Source organism: Melanaphis sacchari, unplaced genomic scaffold, assembly GCF_002803265.2.
Source record: "Melanaphis sacchari strain LSU unplaced genomic scaffold, SCAv2.0 Contig0_pilon_pilon, whole genome shotgun sequence".
Lineage (NCBI taxonomy): Eukaryota > Metazoa > Arthropoda > Insecta > Hemiptera > Aphididae > Melanaphis > Melanaphis sacchari.
Window position 1 is genome coordinate 25,592,130 of NW_020270366.1, and position 19,726 is coordinate 25,611,855.

Consider the following 19,726-nt stretch of genomic DNA (forward strand, 5'->3'; position numbering starts at 1 on the left):
AATGACGAGCTATTAAAAAATGATTACTAATCGCAGTACTTTTTCTAACGTAGCACAATAACATAATAGACGGATAGATCGAAGATTCATTAAAAAAAAAATTTTGTTTTAGAATAATTAATATAATAGATATAGATATAGGTACCGTAATAATAATGAATATTATAGTTTTAATAAAGGACGCACGTTTGTTTTTGTTTAATAAACGTCATTGAACGTTTAAAGCTAATTAATGCACTGTTGTCGTTTTTGAATCGAACTTGACCTATCAGCAACTATAAGAATTAAAAGTTTAGATGAGCGGTGTGGAGTGGCACTGGCCGAGTATAGACCACGCGGAATGTTAAGCCATTGCTCTGCTCGTCTAAATACTAAACTACACTAATGACTTACATTATTACATACTAATTCAAAATACGATTTTTTTTACGTAGACATTTTTAGAAAAATTAAAAATGTTTAGTGATATTAGAAAAGTTGAAAGTCATGACGATAGACAAGACTATAATAGACAAAATAGATATTTCACGAGACGTTAAAACTATATTCGAGAAATACGTCGAAGAGTATATCGTTTCAAAAGTCCCAGTGTAATACACTATACCTACATATCGATTGTTCGACAAATAACGACAAATAAAATTACTCGCACGTTCGCGTAATTCGTTAATCCCGTCTCCCCGCGCGTAATACAATATTTTACGTATACAATACGAAACGCACGTCAAACGAAGGCGTGTACCGCCATTAAATGCATACCTCTAGTCTCGGAGTTTCGACGTTCTATACGTTATAAGTTATAATACATTACATATATATTATATATAAATATATAATTATTAATTACCCATAAGTATTTCGTACTCACAGCAATTTATTAGATTATCTTTCTCCGTTCTCCGACACGCGTGTACCGCGCCGGCGCGGCCGACTTGTCAATAATATAATATTATAATATTATTATATCGTCGTGCTGGGTATGACGAGATATTATAAATACATCTATGGTCCTGTACTCGGACCGCGAGAGGGGAACGATAGACGAAAAAAATTGAACACATAACAATATCGGGGAATGCGACTCGCGCCGTGTACAAGGAATCTGATACAAAAAAAAAAAAAAAAAAATAATGAATCCGACGATGATGATAATAATAATAAAATTATCGAGAGAGGCTTATTGTTGTCGGCGGCGACCACGAAGACGACGGAATGAAGCGAGGGCGTTTGTGAGGATAACTCCTCGCCGAACCGTTTCCTCGATAATATGACTTGTGTATGTGTGTGTGTGTGTGTGTGCGTAATTGTCGTCCACGTCTGCCGTTACACACTATAGGTACTATGTTATTACTTATTACCATAGGGTTCGGATTTGAAGACAAAAGCCTTTTTTTTAATAATTATAATAAAACAATAATTTTCATATAAAAATGTGTTTCCTCAAAATATATCCAAGACGGTGGATGTATTTTTTTTTGCCTTTTTGCCTTTTTTTACTCATAAATGTATTTTTGCTCGAAACCGACGCGAGTTTGCGTAAATCTACGTGCGCGCTCGCGCGAGTGTATTGCGTGTGCGGCTCGAGCCCCAAAACCTGTTGAGGAGGACGACCGAGCGGCGAGTCGTCGACGAGAGAAGAGACTGGGCGACGGCGCGACGATGCCGTGGGAACCGGTCGCCGGTCGGATCCCCATTGTGTACGTCGTCTCGTTCCTCTAATACACAAGCCCATACACACACACACACACACACACAGGGTGATCGGAATGTGCGCGTACTGTTATTATATAATAATATTATTGTATTACGTACGCGCGTCGTTTACCGTCTAGTCTTACAGGTATATATTACGCTACATTGCGCGCGTTATCATGATAATAATAATATTATTATGCCGTCTGTTATGACATTGTGCACGCGCGCGGCACGAAATGTTTGCGAGCGATCATAATATTATCATCGTACGCGACGTATGCGCCGGAGTAATCTCGCGACGAGTTCGGGACGAGTCGGCGGTACCTATTGTTTTCCTCCGTTTTCCTCATTTATAAATTATAAATAATAATAATATGACGTGCGTTGCGCGCGAGGTTCGGTTTTTTTTTTTTTTTTTTGTCGACCAACCGTCGTCGTATTGCACGCAATACACACGACATTACGACTTCAATACTCAGCAAAAGACCGATGGATAAATATCATTGTGATACGCAAACGCGCACGTATTATTATAATGCGCGCGCGGTACGCGAAGAGATCTTTCGGGCGGGCCGGATAATCGCGTTGTAAAGCTCCGCTCGACGCGTACGCCGACGGAAATCGGACGACACCGCTCGTCGTACCCACCAACAGCTCGTCTACTATTTTTACGCGCACATTGTAGTGCGATGTGTACCTATATATTTTTATGCTCGTGTGCGACACGTCAGAACGGCTTGGATGTTGGGCAATACACCGCCTTGAGCGATGGTAACACCGAACAACAATTTGTTCAACCACTCGTCATTTCTGATGGCCAATTGCAAATGTCTGGGGATGATACGCGATTTCTTGTTGTCACGAGCTGCGTTACCGACCAATTCTAAAACTTCAACTTCCAAATATTCCATGACGGCAACCAAGTATACGGGGGCTCCGGCTCCAACACGTTCGGCTTAGTTTCCTTTCCTCGACTGACGATGGATACGACCGACCGGGAACTGCAGTCCGGCACGGGACGACCTGGTCTTCGATTTGCCTCCCTTCAATTTTCCTGCTTTATCGCGTCCACTCATTATTGTTCGTTATTTCGAGAGAGAATATACGTGCTGTTTTAGTAATAACTGATCCACTATAAACACGTCCCTTCTTACAGTCTAACACCAACTAATTAAATCATTCACCACATCTCACTCAACTCGTCATAGGCAAACACCTGGCACGAATGTATAGACACTACATCGCCGTCGTACAAGCAATGCAATGCAAATGCGACACGTCAACGGCAATACTAGATATAGTAGATATTATATATCGTGTGGGTGACCCACCGCAGTGATGCCGCCGAGTGTCGTTATAATTGAAACGCCCCGCACCAATCGCCGACGACGCGAAAACGTGTAACTGTTCATGCGTCGTACCTACTCGTGTATTAAATGAGTACGTAAATGCCACCGAAAAGTCTTTATGCCCCCTGTCATTCCGTTTAAATCGCCCAGTGTGTATTCGTGTCTCGATGATCTCGAACGTGGGGTATACTTACGTGTCGTATGAGTGCCTATAAAGTTTTAACCCTCCCTGCTTCATCTCCTCAAATGTTCTGATTACTGTATTAAAAAAGTTTTTGCAACAAAATATTAACACTTGACTACGAATTTACATTTTATTTTGATAAAATTGTATTAATAACAAAAATATATATCATAAACTGCTATATTTAGAAGGATATTTTATAGTGGACAAATATTAGGAAAATAAAACTATCTTACTGACCTATATAGAATATTATTATACTGCATATTTATTTCCAATAAATAATATTTATAAAACATAATATTATATTGCATTAAATGAGTTTTATTACGTTTTTGTTTCAAACCAAATTCTTCTTTGAAAGTATAATAATTTTTGAAATTTAAATACCAAATTTACTTTTTAAATTAGGCGCTTTGAATTTAAATATTAGATGTTCCTATTGCTTTAATAAAACACTAAATATTATAATACAGGTACATATATTATAATTGAGCAACATTAAATAATTATGCAAAAATGATTAATATTCTCGATTATTAAAATTTTAACGCATAAATATTGATTTACGATTCGACTACAGTGTTTAACATTAATAAACGCAAAAATAAAATTTAAATACAAAGCACGGTCGTCTATCATGTACTACAGTATTCAAATTGCATGTATTTCAGTTCACAAAGTAAGAAATAAAATATAGTTTTGCCTATATGATGTGTAATTATTTATTAATTTTTTTTTCTTAAGTAAAATATATATAGGTATAGAGTAAGTAGACTACATTACTCGATGATGAATAAGAAATAATTTAATAATACTGTTATTTTAAAACTGCATAATACAAATTCACACTATACAGAAATCATATTTTACTCAATGTTTGAATATCTAATTTTCATATTATATTATAACATTAAAGTGCACGTCCGTTAGTCGGTATTAATAAAAATTTCAAAGACTCTTACACTCATATACGTATATGTATATTATCATACATCAATTTTAAACATTGACGTAACTATGAATCATTGTAATGACCGGGGTAAATAACTCCAAAGAAATGAATACATGACTTATCATTCCATAATAATATTACATACTCAACTACTCTATAGAACCCGTTTTTTTGTTTATTGTAGACACCCTTTATTATGCTGATGATTGACATTTAAAAGATAGTCTTTTTATTTTTCATCGATGAGTACAATACTGTTACATTATCCAGCGAGGAATATTATTTACTATATTGGTCGAAAATCCAGTAGATATACAACTTTATTATAGTTTATGTAGAATTGAATTTAAATACCTATATAGCGTTTATACCTACAATTGTATTATCCATTTTATTGTTACTAATTAGATTTCAAGTGTATTATAACGTAATGATAGACGAATATTAGTTGTCCAATAAATGGCTTAATCACTATATATTATGCTCGGGTATAACGGACTGGTTTATTTATAACAACGCAACTTGATATAGTTGTCAAACCACTTAATATTATGAAATGCTTTCGTGTTATATTATGCGATTTGTGGGTTTACAAATTTCCAAAGAAAGTTCATTTTATGATAACTGTTAACAATTCATATTATTATTATTAAAAATTTATGCCTGCTGAGTGCTGATTGTCGATAATCAATTAATATATACGATTTATAATAAAATGTAATCATGGACTTAATGGTTTTCTGTTTTGTATTTTTCAGGCTGTAAAAGTTTTTTCAAAAGGAGCGTTCGCCGGAATCTCACGTATTCGTGCAGGGGTAGCCGGAACTGTCCCATCGACCAACATCACCGGAACCAATGTCAGTACTGTCGGCTGAAAAAGTGTCTGAAAATGGGCATGCGCAGAGAAGGTAGGAAAAAATAAAATTATAAATTACCGTCCCACGACGGTAATAATTATTATGTTATAAAGTATAGTATGATAATAATAATAATAATGAGCTAGAGAGGGAAAAGTGGAAACAAAGAGTAAGACAGTCAGAGTGGAGGACGGGGTCCACCCAAGAGATACGAGTAACGTGAATAGCAATTATAATAGAGATCCGACCGTCGATATAAAGACACACCGTGTCAAATCAGCGGTCTATTGGTCGTCGTCGTCGTCGTCGTCTTCTTCGTCGTGTATGGGTTTCAATCAAATAGTCTCGTTGAATAATAACACAACGTGAGAACTAAAACATAATATATATAGGTAATGACATAGCAGTGAAATGCGCGTATAATCGACTGCTATATCGCGTGTAAAATTTTGTAGGAATAAAAATAACGTATCTATATTTAATAAATTATATTATATAATGAGAATCTATACAGAGAAAATTTTAATATATATAAACTCCCAAGGCCAAGGACAAAGCGGTCATCGCTGCATTTCGGTGGTGAGTCTACGCATCGGGTTCCGTTGAGGTGATGCAGGATTATATTTTTACCAATGAGGCCTGTCATACGCGTACATGTAAAATAATATTATACTAATATCATAGTATTGAAGTGTATAATTGCACCTACCTTTATATACATGTGTATATTATATATATATTTACATAAACTGTATCATTTTGAAAAGGATCCCGTGCATAATATTATAGCATACAAAAGTTTTTAACGAGTCATCTCACATCACACACAATTTTTTTTTCCTCCCCTCTACGCTGCAACCACCACGCCACAAAACATAATCGTCCAACTATAGATGCTACATCACACATAACGTATATTGTATGATTTCACGGATTCTCGAAGGAACGGGGCGAAAAAAAAACGTGCCTATACGCATTATAGACGAGATTTGTTTTTTTAACGCATATACACATCACAGCATCATCTCCACCGCCGCCATTGGCCGCCACCAATAACTGATGTAGCCACACCGTCCGCCACGGTCTACTGGGACCCGTACACGCCGGTCGAGGGCAATATCCGTGAAATCGTCCTGTTCGAGAAGGTCAGCTACGGAGTTTGTGCGTTAACGAGGGAAGAAGTGGCCGCGACTAAACGTGCCCGACGCCCGCCTCATTCACTAATCAATGTGTCTATATATATATATATTACACTTCTCCTCCCCGTCGGATGAGTTTAACCGTCGCCTCGAGCCTATCTGAACCATATGATACCGTAATAGTACCTATATATAATATTATATCCTCTATAATAAGTTTTACTCTTTTTCCCTCACCCCGCGGACACGTTCTAAAGAAAACACGAAAAATCGTGAATCGATATATTTTATATAAAATGAGTTCGTAATTTTATTTTTTGGAATGCTATAGGGCGTACTACACGAGACGTCTCAATTATAATCACAATATTCTAGACGTCACCGTATTCATTTATGCGTCGTGCTAATCACCGTTAATACCTTTTTCCCCTTGAAATTTTGACCGCCACAATACCACAAGTATATTTCAAATAAATTACTATATACTGGTAGATAGATGTGGGTAGGCACGAAGTTATAAGCGTCGTGTTTTTGCGTATCCACTGTACATGTATATATAGACGTCGTCGACAGTCGGCGAAACGTGCACACGCGGCGTTCGAAGACCAACTCTCTGGGAAAAGTTCCTATGGGTATAGCATTAATACAAGTATAGGAATCAAAAGACGATAATAGATGCGCGTATTTTACATTCATATAGGCATAATATATACGAACACGTATACCATGGCGGATACCACAAATAATCATTTATTAATTTTTTTCCTCCTCACCGCCGGCACAATATATCGTCGTCTGACGCACACGATAGAGTTTACCGATGGTAGGTACCTATGTACAAGTATAAATGTAGGTCCAATACAGGTGGAATACGTATAAACGGTATAATAATGTTATGGTACGGCCGTTTCTCCTTATCCGCTTTCCAAGCACGACCGTCGCGCGCGTCTTCACCGTGAAACCAATTACTGCAGTGATGTGCATTACACACACACACACACAAACACATTTCTCTATAATATATTATATTATTATAATTATAATATTGTAAGTGTATTCTTGAGTAGATGTATAAAATATACTTACGTACGAGTATTCTTTCGAGAGCGAAAACAAACGGCGACACAGACCGCGATTTGTGAAAACTCTGTATCTATACGATTTTTAAATTATATACATATTCGTAAATATATATATATATATATATACAATCCGTTAATTGCTTGAGTCACGCATACACACTCGCGTATATAATATAATATAAATATTATATTACGCGTGTTATACGTACACACATATTATACACCACACACTTACGCGAGCGCTCAATAGTAATGTCGCCGTCGGCTATATCTAATCTGTCTTGCGGTCTCCGCCGACTATGTATACCTATTGGTATAACCTACCTATACATATTGTGAACTTTTACTCGATTCGCACGGGGCCGCGGTCTCGCTCTCCCTCGGGCATCAGTCGCCCCCGCGGTCGATCTTACTCCTACACGACCCGCCGTCGCGGTGTACCTTACTGGCTTCTGTGTAATATACCTACCTATAGCCATGTCCATAATAAATAATAGCGTGTACGAGCCAATAATCTACACACATACACACAAACACACACGAAAGATATTTTATACGCGGTATACATTACCTACTATATTATATACACAATATTTCTACGCTAACACACACACACATTGTATATCGGAATCGAATTATCTGTAAATCGTATACCTACACGTGGCGAGAAGGAGAAAAGTAACGCGATAGGTGTTATGTATATCGACGACGAGCGGTGGACAAAGCGAATATTATGATATCAATATAATATATGCAATTTTTTTTCATCTCGTTTTTACGTGTGCTATATACTATATAATATATATATATATATGTATTATATATTATGCGTTTTAACCTAACCTCTCGCCGACTCATTTGAATCTCTCGCGCGGTATCTCCGGAGTATTATTATATTACTTTTTGTTTTATTTTATTTTTTTTTCCAACGGTCGTGACAGAAAAACCGTATTGCGTCACCGTCCGACCGACCCACCGCCACAACTCTACGGCGTATTTGTCGGATGAATCGTTTATCGTGCAACCGTATCTCACTCTATCTACTTGTGAGTTGTGTGTGTGTGTCTGTGTCTATATATAAAAAATTATTAATATATATATATATATTTCGTAGTGCATGCACAAGGTATAGCTAGCTAAAAAGCGACCGGCGGCTGCGGACTTCGAGTATTGCGTATTATTATATTTATTATTACTACTACTATATGACTATTGTACATGGCGTTGAGCAACCATCGAACTCCAGTTTACTACTCGGCCAATATGTTATATATTATATAGATACATGTGTAATTTACTAATGCGTGGGCGATATTTCGTTTATACCGTTACTAGGCATACGATTTCTACAACACTGGTCTGCGCGCGATTCTAGTTTTATAAACTCGGTCAAAAAAACAGTTACATATTATTATATTATATCTTATTAAACACTTGTTTTTTTCATTCCCCATCTCGCTTTATACCTATGTAATAATTATTATTGTAATATATTCTTATTCCTACTGTAAACTGTGTTTCTACACTCAAACACTGTACATAGGTATATAACTATATATCTTTGTGTCGCGGTCGGCCGTCTGCCAATTGGTCCGTCTTATATGATTTCACGATATCGGCGTGGGCGCGAATGAAGTGCTATCGCGTTTACGAGATCGTAAAAATAAAAAAACGTAAATATACAGTCGCGAACTATTTTTTAAATTATTTATGAAACGATATTTATGTGCGATGGAACAACGTGTCAACTCAATCAAAATTCAAATCTTGCGTAATTGCGACAGCATATATATTTCACTTTTATATAGCGATAACTACAGTTATGTAATATTATTCGAAATAATCTGTCGCAGTACTCTGCACGTTGTAGTTATACATATTGGTAAATCTGTGTTATTTTAATACTAAATCATTATACGCTGCAGCGAGTGACTTTAGCTGAATTATATTACTCGTACAGTGATAGTATGATGCTATAGAGAGTAATAAAATAATAATATAATAAATAATATAATAATCGTAATGATACAATATTAAAATTGTTTAAAAATGCGCAATTGGCGAAGACAACACGAAGTGGATCTGATGTGTTTCACAATCTCTATAAAAATAATTATATGTTCGTAGGAGTAATAATGTTTTGTTATTTTTCAATTTATCGACTATGAGAGCGCAATATAATTTCGCAACCGTAGCAAGTTTGTATACCTACCTATATTAGTGTGAGGTGCGTGCGATGCAATGTACATAAATTCCGTACGCGGAAGAAATTTTAAAATAAAAAAACGCCGCGTAAAGCACTAAAGCCCGGGGCGATCAGGCAATATACGACCTCGTCCTAGGTGCGCGGAGACAATATTATTACATATTATTATATACATTTTTACGATACTTGAATGTCTTGAATATTCTATTATGTCTTTGAATGTATATGAGTATCATCGTACACTATCACAGTAATCCTCACGTTTAAGATTTAAATTTATCGATGACAACGCGTTTGTTTGCCGTTTGGTTTCTGATCAACGATATTTTATGGCGTCACGTCTTGTTAGTGTTGTTAGGTGTTACAATCTTAATAAGCAACCCGACAGTCATATTTATTCGAAAAAGACGCGTTATCATATCTCGTGGTTTTCGTTAGCGCCACTCCGTGTATACTTACAATAATAATGATAATAATCAACGGTAATACGACTGCGGGATCCAAAAAGACTTTTATCTCGTGCAAAGAAGATAATACCCCCGAAAAGTGGTGCGCTCTTCCTAATTCCGGTTCATTAGGCCCTCGTTCTGTGGCGAACGATAACAAATCCGCGCGTTTTATACGTATACAATATACATTGCAGTATATACGTATACACAATAATAAATTTCGAACTTTCGCGCATACATTAAATTATAGCCGGTCTGTTTGGCTTGAATATTGTTTTATCGCATACGACGCCACACGGCTGCAATTATTATTACTACGCTGACTTTTTTTTTTTTCATAATAATAATTGTCGGGCTCGAATTGTCGAGTCCTCCCCGTTTACAACATACTATTATTGTCCATTCGACAACGTTTCAATGTACCGTCTATAATAATAATACTATCGGTATTGATCTCACCAACGGCGTGGGTACTTGCGGGTATATCGACCTAAATAGTATTAATTATAACGTAGAGAATCGTTTGGAATTATTATTACCAAACTTTTATAACAATCGAGGCTGTTATAATTCGGTCAAAGTTTCTCTCGTACCCACGGAAATCAGACGTCACATGTCGTAAATAATTTATCTACACGCTTTTTGTTTCAAGACGGCGAATTATTCCGTACAGCGTGTGCGTGTGTCATACTGTCCTTTGAAATCGAATATCGCGTATTGATCTTCACGTTCCCGCCCGTAACGGTATAGTATAGAGGTCCATAGCCACCACTATCTGTCAAGTCCGTAGTGTCATTTATCGAGATCATCGATCAACTCTCGATCGTTCATACCACACAGTATAATATCAAGTAATATATGTAACGCGTGTGGCGTGTTAATATTATAATATATATGTCGAAATTGTAGATCTCGAGAATTCCCAAACAATGCTTACAATATCTGCCGGCGATAGTGGCGGCTTCGGTTGACTGTAAAAACGAGAATAAAAATCGAAAGTGATAGATGATAATAAACCACGGTCAAAGGAAGCCGTGTATCGCACCGCGATACATCGTATGACGGTGGCTGGAGTGGAGAGGATAGTTGAACCTGTTTGTGTGTATTATACATATGAGAATACGAAGGTGAAGGCCGCCCCGCCGATGTACGCACTCTCGCACACTGCACGCGCCGGCGCACTCGTATCGTCGTCTTGCAGACGTGTACCTTATGATATTTAGAAAAATAGCCGCACGCATAGCGGTTTATACACGCACTCCACACATACTATCATTATATACGGGTGTATGGGAGTATGAGACTTGTACATTATTAATATCTTGCATGTGATATTTAGTTACCAGTGAAACGCGGTGCTCGAATTCGTTGGTGGGAGGGAGATATTTTTTTAGTGTCTTTTTGCTTTTCTGAAATGAGTAAGGAGAGCGACATGAGTTGATAACCTAAATTAAATTTTTCAAATGCGGTTTCATTTTTTTAAAATATTTTTGTTAATATTAAACTGCAAGTTTAATAATTAATTATCTATAGTTATAGGTGCATACTACTGGGTAGTGGATACTATAAAGTTATTAATTGTGATTGCCTGTTAATTAATTTGAAATTAATTTTTAGTATGTAGATTCGTTAACACGCTATACATATGTTGCAAAAATACAGTTTCTGCAGGCTGCAGCACGTTTTATTTAATAGGTACTTCCTACGTTATCAATCGTTGTATTTTAAATTTTAATTTATTACGATAAGAAGATTTTGAAATTTGATTTGAGTAATTTATATTATTGTTTCTTGTTTGTACATCCAGCAGGTTACTACCAGCTAGTCTGTTTTTGTACATAATAGATACTTATAATTATTTATCCTTAACCAAATATTGGTTTAATACATTCGTATAATTAATATATTTACCCATTAATTAGCATTTAGGATTGTAGTATCAAAAATATTTTTAAGTGGATTTGAGATTTTGTGAGGAGTATATCATGATCATGTACCTACATTTCATTTTAAAATGCCAATTTTTTTATTTAACAGAATTCTTTCTATAATCTTTTCTATTTGAGCTCTATTATTGCTATGGAATTGGTTAAATCGTCTCGCCATTTTATCGTTATTATTATAGGTGCAAAAAAGAAAACGCGAAAAGAGACGCGCTACAATAACAACAATATTATAATTTATAATATAATTGAACAATTATACACGTCATCATCGCATCATCGTCATATTATTATACTCTCTTATTCAACCGAACGATGTAAGTCCTCTCTCCGATATATGCTATAATATCTCTCACGACTGTGTCGCATTTTCTCGTCACGTCCATGTTATTATATTGTCACACGTCGTCAACCGGTCGCGGTCGTCTCCGGGCTGTGAAAAATGGATTCTTCATGCGAAAAAACGAACTGGGAAAATTAGAACTCTCCCGATATACAATATTTATTAATGTATACATTGTGCACCGTACATGAGAGCGTAGATACACGTAATGTGTCTGCATGTTATGTGTGTACGTCATCGTCGTATTATGACGGCTCAAATGAGATAAGCCCACCCATGGCGGCGGTTCGGACGACGGCGACGACGACGTTATAATATAGAATCGATTCGAATACGGTGTATTACACGTCCACTTGATACCGAAACGACACGTTAATAGGGCTGTCCCCCTCGGCCAGCATCCTACCCGCGCGCCTGCCAGTCGTCGTCCGACGAAAAACGTATTAACGCCACCGCCACCGCCTCAGCTGCATAGCCTCCGCCTCCACAAGGACCATATAATATATATATAGTTATTAGTAGTTCTAGTATATGTATATAATAGGTAACTACGTGTCAAGTCTCGTGAGCGTGTGTCCGGAACAAATCGGTGCAGTCGATCAACTAGGGACGTGAAATTTCGCCAAAACTACATCGACGCGCGTGTAATATTTGATTTCGTGTGTTTTGAACGTGTGTAATGATCCTTGGTACTACTATTATTGACTACATAGTCTAATTCCTTCACAAAAACACTTCTATTGAATTTTTTAAGTCCACGTAACTTTTAAAAGATAATAAATGAATATAATAATTTATAACCTACCTAAAATATATTTTTTCCAATAATATAATATTATGTATACGAGTAGTAATAGGCGTAAGTACCAGTCGTTTTTTCGAACATATAATAATCACACAAGCATGTTCTTTGTTTATTTTTTTTTTTTTTTTTTACTATCCGTTTTATTATTATATATGTCTATAATAATACCATCAAAATACGAGAGCAACTCTTATTATTCTCAACAGATACGACGTATGTAATAATATTCTGCCTCGTCGATGACCATAACAATATACGATTTATAAGTGTACGCGTAATACGTATATACGATATAATAACGCGAATGTGTGTACGCGCAGACTTTCATTAGCGCCATAAAAATGAGGTGATGTGGTATTAGGGAGACGCGCGGGAGGTCTTACGCATATTTTTACAAATGAGATGGCCGACGGGCGTTAAAATCGTGCGCTCAAACCATTGTCCATCAGATATATTTTAAATATTAATATACACATAATATGATATATATGTATTATTATAATAATATCTTTTCCGTCGTTGACGTCGACAATCTCGTTAAAGCATAGAGCGTGGGTAATGAACAGAACGGACCTTTTTTAGTAGAGTCTTGTTATCCTATTCGCATACGAAGATGCTTGAGCCGTTTCACGACGATGCAACGATGATCTTTTTCGACCACCACGTCCGTCTTACAGTGCACAATAAAAATCTTTACATAACACTATGCGAGTGTGATGGCGAGTGACCGGAAGAATAAAAAAATTAAAAAATAAAATAAATAAACACGCGGTGATTGAGCACATTTTCTATATAATATATCTTCCTATATATAGTATATAGGCGTACCTATGTTACAGTTTTTTTCCACCATAATAATCGAACGTTTGTGTAAAAAAAAAAGTGGTAGACATTAATTGGAATCATGACTATAAGGTTTTTGTAACTTTATGCAACTGCACTAAGCCTGCGTGGAATCTGTTAGGTATATAAACGTTTTTGGTGCGGAGATTGTTCGATGAGGCTCTCAGATTGTTTTTTTTTTCTAAACGATAGGTAGGTATATTATCTGCAAAGGTGGAAATTAATTAATTAAAGTTAAATTAAAAAGTTAATACTCATTAACTTAACTCGTTTGATAATTTTTTAATTAATCTAATCAATTAAATCAATTAATTAGATTAATTGTCCATTGTAAAATAACAGTTTTTTTCAGTGAAATTGAAATAATGAAAATATTAAGTAAAATCTATGTTTATTTACAAATTTATATCTCATATAATTAAAGTTAAAAATCAATTAAATATTTTTTTGATTTATTAAGTTGTAGACAATAAATATAAATAAAAGTAAACAAATAAATAAAATTTCTTGTTTGACTTTTTTTTTATCTTAAATTTTAGTAGAAGCTATTTATAATATTACGTTAAATATCAAGGAGTATATAGTTGCATCCATTTTTAAATAAAATATTAAATTACCTAAAAAATTTGCAAGTGCCGTTAATGTGTTTAGTCATGTGAATGTATAATGTGGTTTGGTTATATTATGCTGCTGTTATGACTTCATCAAGATTCATACATTGTTCAACGTTAATGCGAGATCGTACCAAAAAAAAAAAGAATAATCCGTACATCTATGTATATATTAAATGTGTATACATTTTTTCAACTTTCGATCCTTCCGGGACTATCGGTCCCACGAGAGTTCAGACGTTAAAAATAATAACTATATCTACTGATACGAAGTTTGACACATTAATTTATACACTGTGTGGGGAGATTTTGAAAAAATCTCGTAGAACAAACGACGTTCTAAGTCGTCGCCACAGCCGGAGGGGTAGCAATGACGCTCAACAACGGTTTTTTTCGACGCACCAGTCCCGAGATTGCGTATAAAATTTATTATCATAAACCACACAAGGGTCGTCTGGTGACAGATGTCCTAGGCATTTAGCAAGGAGGGAGTAATGGCGATTGAGAAGAATAATTTAGAATTTTCCTTTACTTTCCAACGGACTTGAACGAGACTTAATCGGACCGATCAGTGGTGTATTTAATGTGAGTTCGTACATCGTCCAGTAAAAAGAAAACGAGTTTCGTGAAAACTTAAACAGGTAAAAAACCGCCACCGCCACTTCCACAACTATTACACAGGGGCGCATGAGGTCACCACCCCGACGCATACATGCAATACATAATGGGTTTGTTCCGTGGGATCGATAACTGGATCTAAACGGGTTCGGCGATCGGAGCGAATATTGGTTTGTTAATATATTAAATTCCCATACGGGACATCTTCACACGGGACAACTTGGACATCGTCGGTCAAGGGTTCGAACTCGTTCGATCGGTTTTGCGCGGTACGGTGTGTAATAATGATAAACGATAATATATGGGAATTGTCACGAAAACCGGACGCTATTCGCAACAGCTGTTCATTGTGCGTATATACTGTATCGACAAGGGTGGATTGTAACAATATTACAATATCACGTGTATTATTTTCTACCTGTGATCGCCTGGAGTATTGCGATGGCGGCAAGTGTTTGACGTGCATATTATGATAATCTATTCCACAAATTATTATCGTTATGTATGCGCGATTGCGTTTACCCTTTGACAAGATTTTTAATAATGCCAACTAAAATTTATTTCGTAAAAAACGAATCACCCATAAATGTTCAGCGCGCATTATCATACTTTATGAAAACAATTATTGAGCAAGATACTAAACAAGATTTATGCGTACAAACAATTTCTACGGGGACATTTTATACAATTATTATAATCATTTGACAAAATGTGCAGAGCTCAAGTGTCTGGCGCATTATTATTATTTATGCCAAGCTATTAAGACATTTTCGTAATAAATAATAATACATACTAATAAACTATTATCATTTATAAATTATGATAGGTAGTAACTCAGTAGTTAATCGATGGTCGGCAAAGAAAAAACAAATAAATATACCGATATATATATATATATCATATTAAACGCTGAAGAATGTGAGCGTCGTAATTATTAATTAGCGATAACTCTGAGTTTATCCCAAAGCGCAAGAACTTATGAAAACAATAAACAATACACACGTATATTATATTCAAGTGAACTGTATAAATAAATTTATATAAATTCAGCGAGTTTAAAATCTGTCATGAAAAATAGCATATAGTTTTTTATGAGCTCATACAGTAGTAATATTATAACAACTTAACATTTTTCTAACACCTTACTGTTATTAGATATATATGATTTCTCTTTCAGCCAAAAGTCATTAGGAAAAGATAATTTAGAGATTTATATACGATGTTTAGTGTGACACGACTTTTCCAGTTCTTAATTATAAGTATTATTAATATATTACGACATATATTTATCACACATCCTATACCTGTATGGAGTGGGTAGATATATTGTATATACGAGAGCCGATTTCACTCAAAAGGAGTTATACTGTTCTTCAAGCTCTTACAAGCAATCTACGTGCTACTATTGTTCTTAATCCAGTGTTTATTACCTATCAGTAAAAATGTTTAATTGCTGTGTTTGTGACAAAGTTTTCATTGTGAAGTGTAATATGTTGAGGCATGTAAAATCTCATAAACAAATTAAATTTACATGTGGTGATTGCAAACAAGATTTCACTCGTCGAAGTAATCTGTCCGACCACATACAGAGCAAACATGGTATGTATTTTACTTAATATTATATAGATATCAGATTAGTGACTGATGACTATAATTATCTAATTAAATATATTTATATATTTCCACAGGCCTCATAAATTAATTTTACTATATTATAAGCTATACAATAAAAACCAATTAAATAACATGACAAAATGTTTATTTATATAAATTTATATAATGGATTATTACATTTATTGTTATTTATTATAGGTATATATACATAATTTGAAAAATTTACTAAAGGAAATGGAGAAATTAAAATGACGAGGGACCCGAAAACAATATAAGAAAAAAAATAAAGGGCACGCTTCTTACGGACCTGTATGGGTGGGGGTGGAGGGCAAGACATATATATTGAAATATATCGCTGTTTGCTTATGTGTCTTGTCCCCTTGTGTGTTATTTTGTTATTAATGTAATATTACCAATATTAATAGCAGTATTATCCATAACAATATTTTTAATAACACCTGCAGGTGGTTCTAATTTTTGTTGTTTATTTTTACCCAAATAAGTCTGTATGATGCCATCTAAAAACGATGCTGCATTTGTAGCAGTATCAATTTTTGATACATCATGTTTTTCAATATCTTGAGTATGGTCATTTGACATGTCAATTTTTTTTATTTCATTGATTAATTCAACTAATGTGAAATTAGTTAAATTATTAATAAATTTACTTTGGATTTTCTTTGGTTCCTTTAAAATATTAAAAATTAAAGTTAAGTTAAAATCACAAAAATATTTAACCATCACTTAACCGGCTGAATTTTACCGATTAATTAGACACTTTACCGGATATTGCGGTGCACACGAATTGCGTACCAAGTCTGGTAAAAAACCTATTTCCCGATCCTAGTACGTTTAAGCGGGGGGGGGGGGAAAGAAGCCAAAACCTTTTTGCATGATGTATACATGTTTTTAACGATTTTTATCTGATTCAGCGCGAGGCTGAAATGTTCACAATTTTTAACATCTCTATTTAAAACAACATAAGATGTATCAAACTTAAAAATTTGACATACATCCATTTTTACTTTAATGAAGTATCTAATAATTAGGCATCCACATTTAACAATATATATAAATTAAAATTACCACACTAAATAGGTATTTATGTCACATAGAACGTTGTGAACACACTAACCAATATTTACAATTTTATCTTATTTGGGTACATTTTACTGACGATTTTGAAAGTTACCCTGTGCACACTTATAGTTGCTATCATAATCGTTATAAACTTTTAAGACAAAATACTACTGCATATAGTAATGCCTATACTACTTATTATGCCTACATAGCCATAACAATTAATATTGATACCATCAGCTTGAGTCGAAAAAAACATTATGAGATAACTTAACAGCACATTTTATAATCCACAACGCTGTATGTAACACGTATTCGGCCTGATTAAAAATATTTAACTTATATTATTATTACTGATACTTATATTATGAGTTATGACTATGTAATATGTATATAATATAATGTGACAAACATATTAATAAAAACAGAAATATATATTTATTGTTAATAGTTTTGGATTCATAACTATAAATCTTGATAATAAAACAATGTATGTAACATTTAATATTATATTTGTTTTAAGTGTTTATATAAAAATTACGAAGCCTATCGCGCTGAATCAGATTAGGATCGGTAAAAACATGTATACATCATGTAGAAAGCCACGTTGAAACGTACTAGGGTCGGGAAATACGCCAAAGGTTGTGGAGAGCTACCGTGTCAATTGTAAAAACAGCCCTTAGTCGTGTGCAAGATATAACAATCAACTTACTTGTTTTTTTTTTAATATTACTGCTGTTGACATCACACATGAACATAATAAAATTAACATTACTATCATAATAATTGTCTTCTTTGAATGATTACGATTTATCACAATTTCCGAATGATCCATCTAAAAAATACCAAACAATTTTATTTTTTCAGTTATAAATCAGTTTTAGATTATAATATAATATTTACTTCTATTATGGTGTGCTCTTGGTACATTTTCGAACAACTTCTTAATAATAAATAATAATAATGTATAATAGTTGTTTGTTTACTGAAATATTTGAGAAAATAATTTCTTAATGACAGTTGACGACAAAAGTCATTCAAGCCAACTTATTATTATATAATATATACGTACAATTGTAAAGCTGCTCTTTTTTATCGATATTTATTTGATTTCTATAAAATTGTACGCTTATTGTTTTAGGAACAACGCGTGACTCAAGTGACGTGCCAGATTTTAATATATTGTCACCTACTAACGCAGAACAAATAAATAAAGAATTAATAAGAGATAAATAAAATATAAATAAAAGATTATTGATATTTTCAATAATTCACTCGATGGGCATAGAAAAAATACTATTTTACACATTCAATTGAGTAACAAAACGATTCTATATGATACAAAGCTACTGCAATTGGAGATAAGTACTCTGAAAGGTGATATCACAGATCTATACAAGTAAAGATAAAATCGTTGGAAGATGATATTCGGCAAAGTACAAAATCTCTATTAGAGTCTGAAAGTCGTATTAGAAAACCTTTATCAGATCTAGCGTCGCTTATTTCAGTCCTGGAAAAACGTTTGATGAAAATCGAAAATATTTATAATATTTAAGAATAAAAGTTAATTTAATCGAAAATAATGTCGGCTATCATAGACATTCAGTGCGTTCTCGGAGCTGACAATAAATATATGATAAAAAAAATGTCTGTAGTGGACACGGAAACGTGGGCGTGTCAACACTGGATTTTAAGAATTCAAGCTCTAAACAGGACAACAAGAGTCGAAAAACGAATAAATGGCTCGAACGTAATTATCATCAACTATCTCTGGAATATGGTGATGTCGAGTACGAGGAAGTCGGTCGGATATTTAATTCATTGAAATTCAATTGTATTTACGTGAAGGGTGAGCAGAAAAAACAACTTATGGAACGTATTCCACACGTCGCACTCGTCAACATCGAAGACTTGGGTTTTCCTCGATTGGATCAAACATGTGGTGGTGATGTG

At 34.6% G+C, this 19,726-nt stretch overlaps 1 protein-coding gene and 1 pseudogene across 1 annotated transcript in view; one reads left to right on the forward strand and one right to left on the reverse strand.

Annotated features, from left to right (window-relative positions):
* Window positions 1-2,348: 2,348 nt before the first annotated feature.
* LOC112593998 lies at window positions 2,349-2,771 on the reverse strand (annotated as a pseudogene).
* A 1,105-nt stretch (window positions 2,772-3,876) lies between these two features.
* The window catches only part of LOC112594006 (steroid receptor seven-up, isoforms B/C), a 41,329-nt gene continuing 25,479 nt past the window's right edge, over window positions 3,877-19,726 (forward strand). Inside the window, exons 1-2 of the mRNA XM_025338597.1 lie at window positions 3,877-3,910; window positions 4,942-5,091. Coding sequence (XP_025194382.1) covers window positions 3,892-3,910; window positions 4,942-5,091 — 169 coding nt within the window. The 5' untranslated portion in view covers window positions 3,877-3,891. The remainder of the gene's footprint in view (window positions 3,911-4,941; window positions 5,092-19,726) is intronic.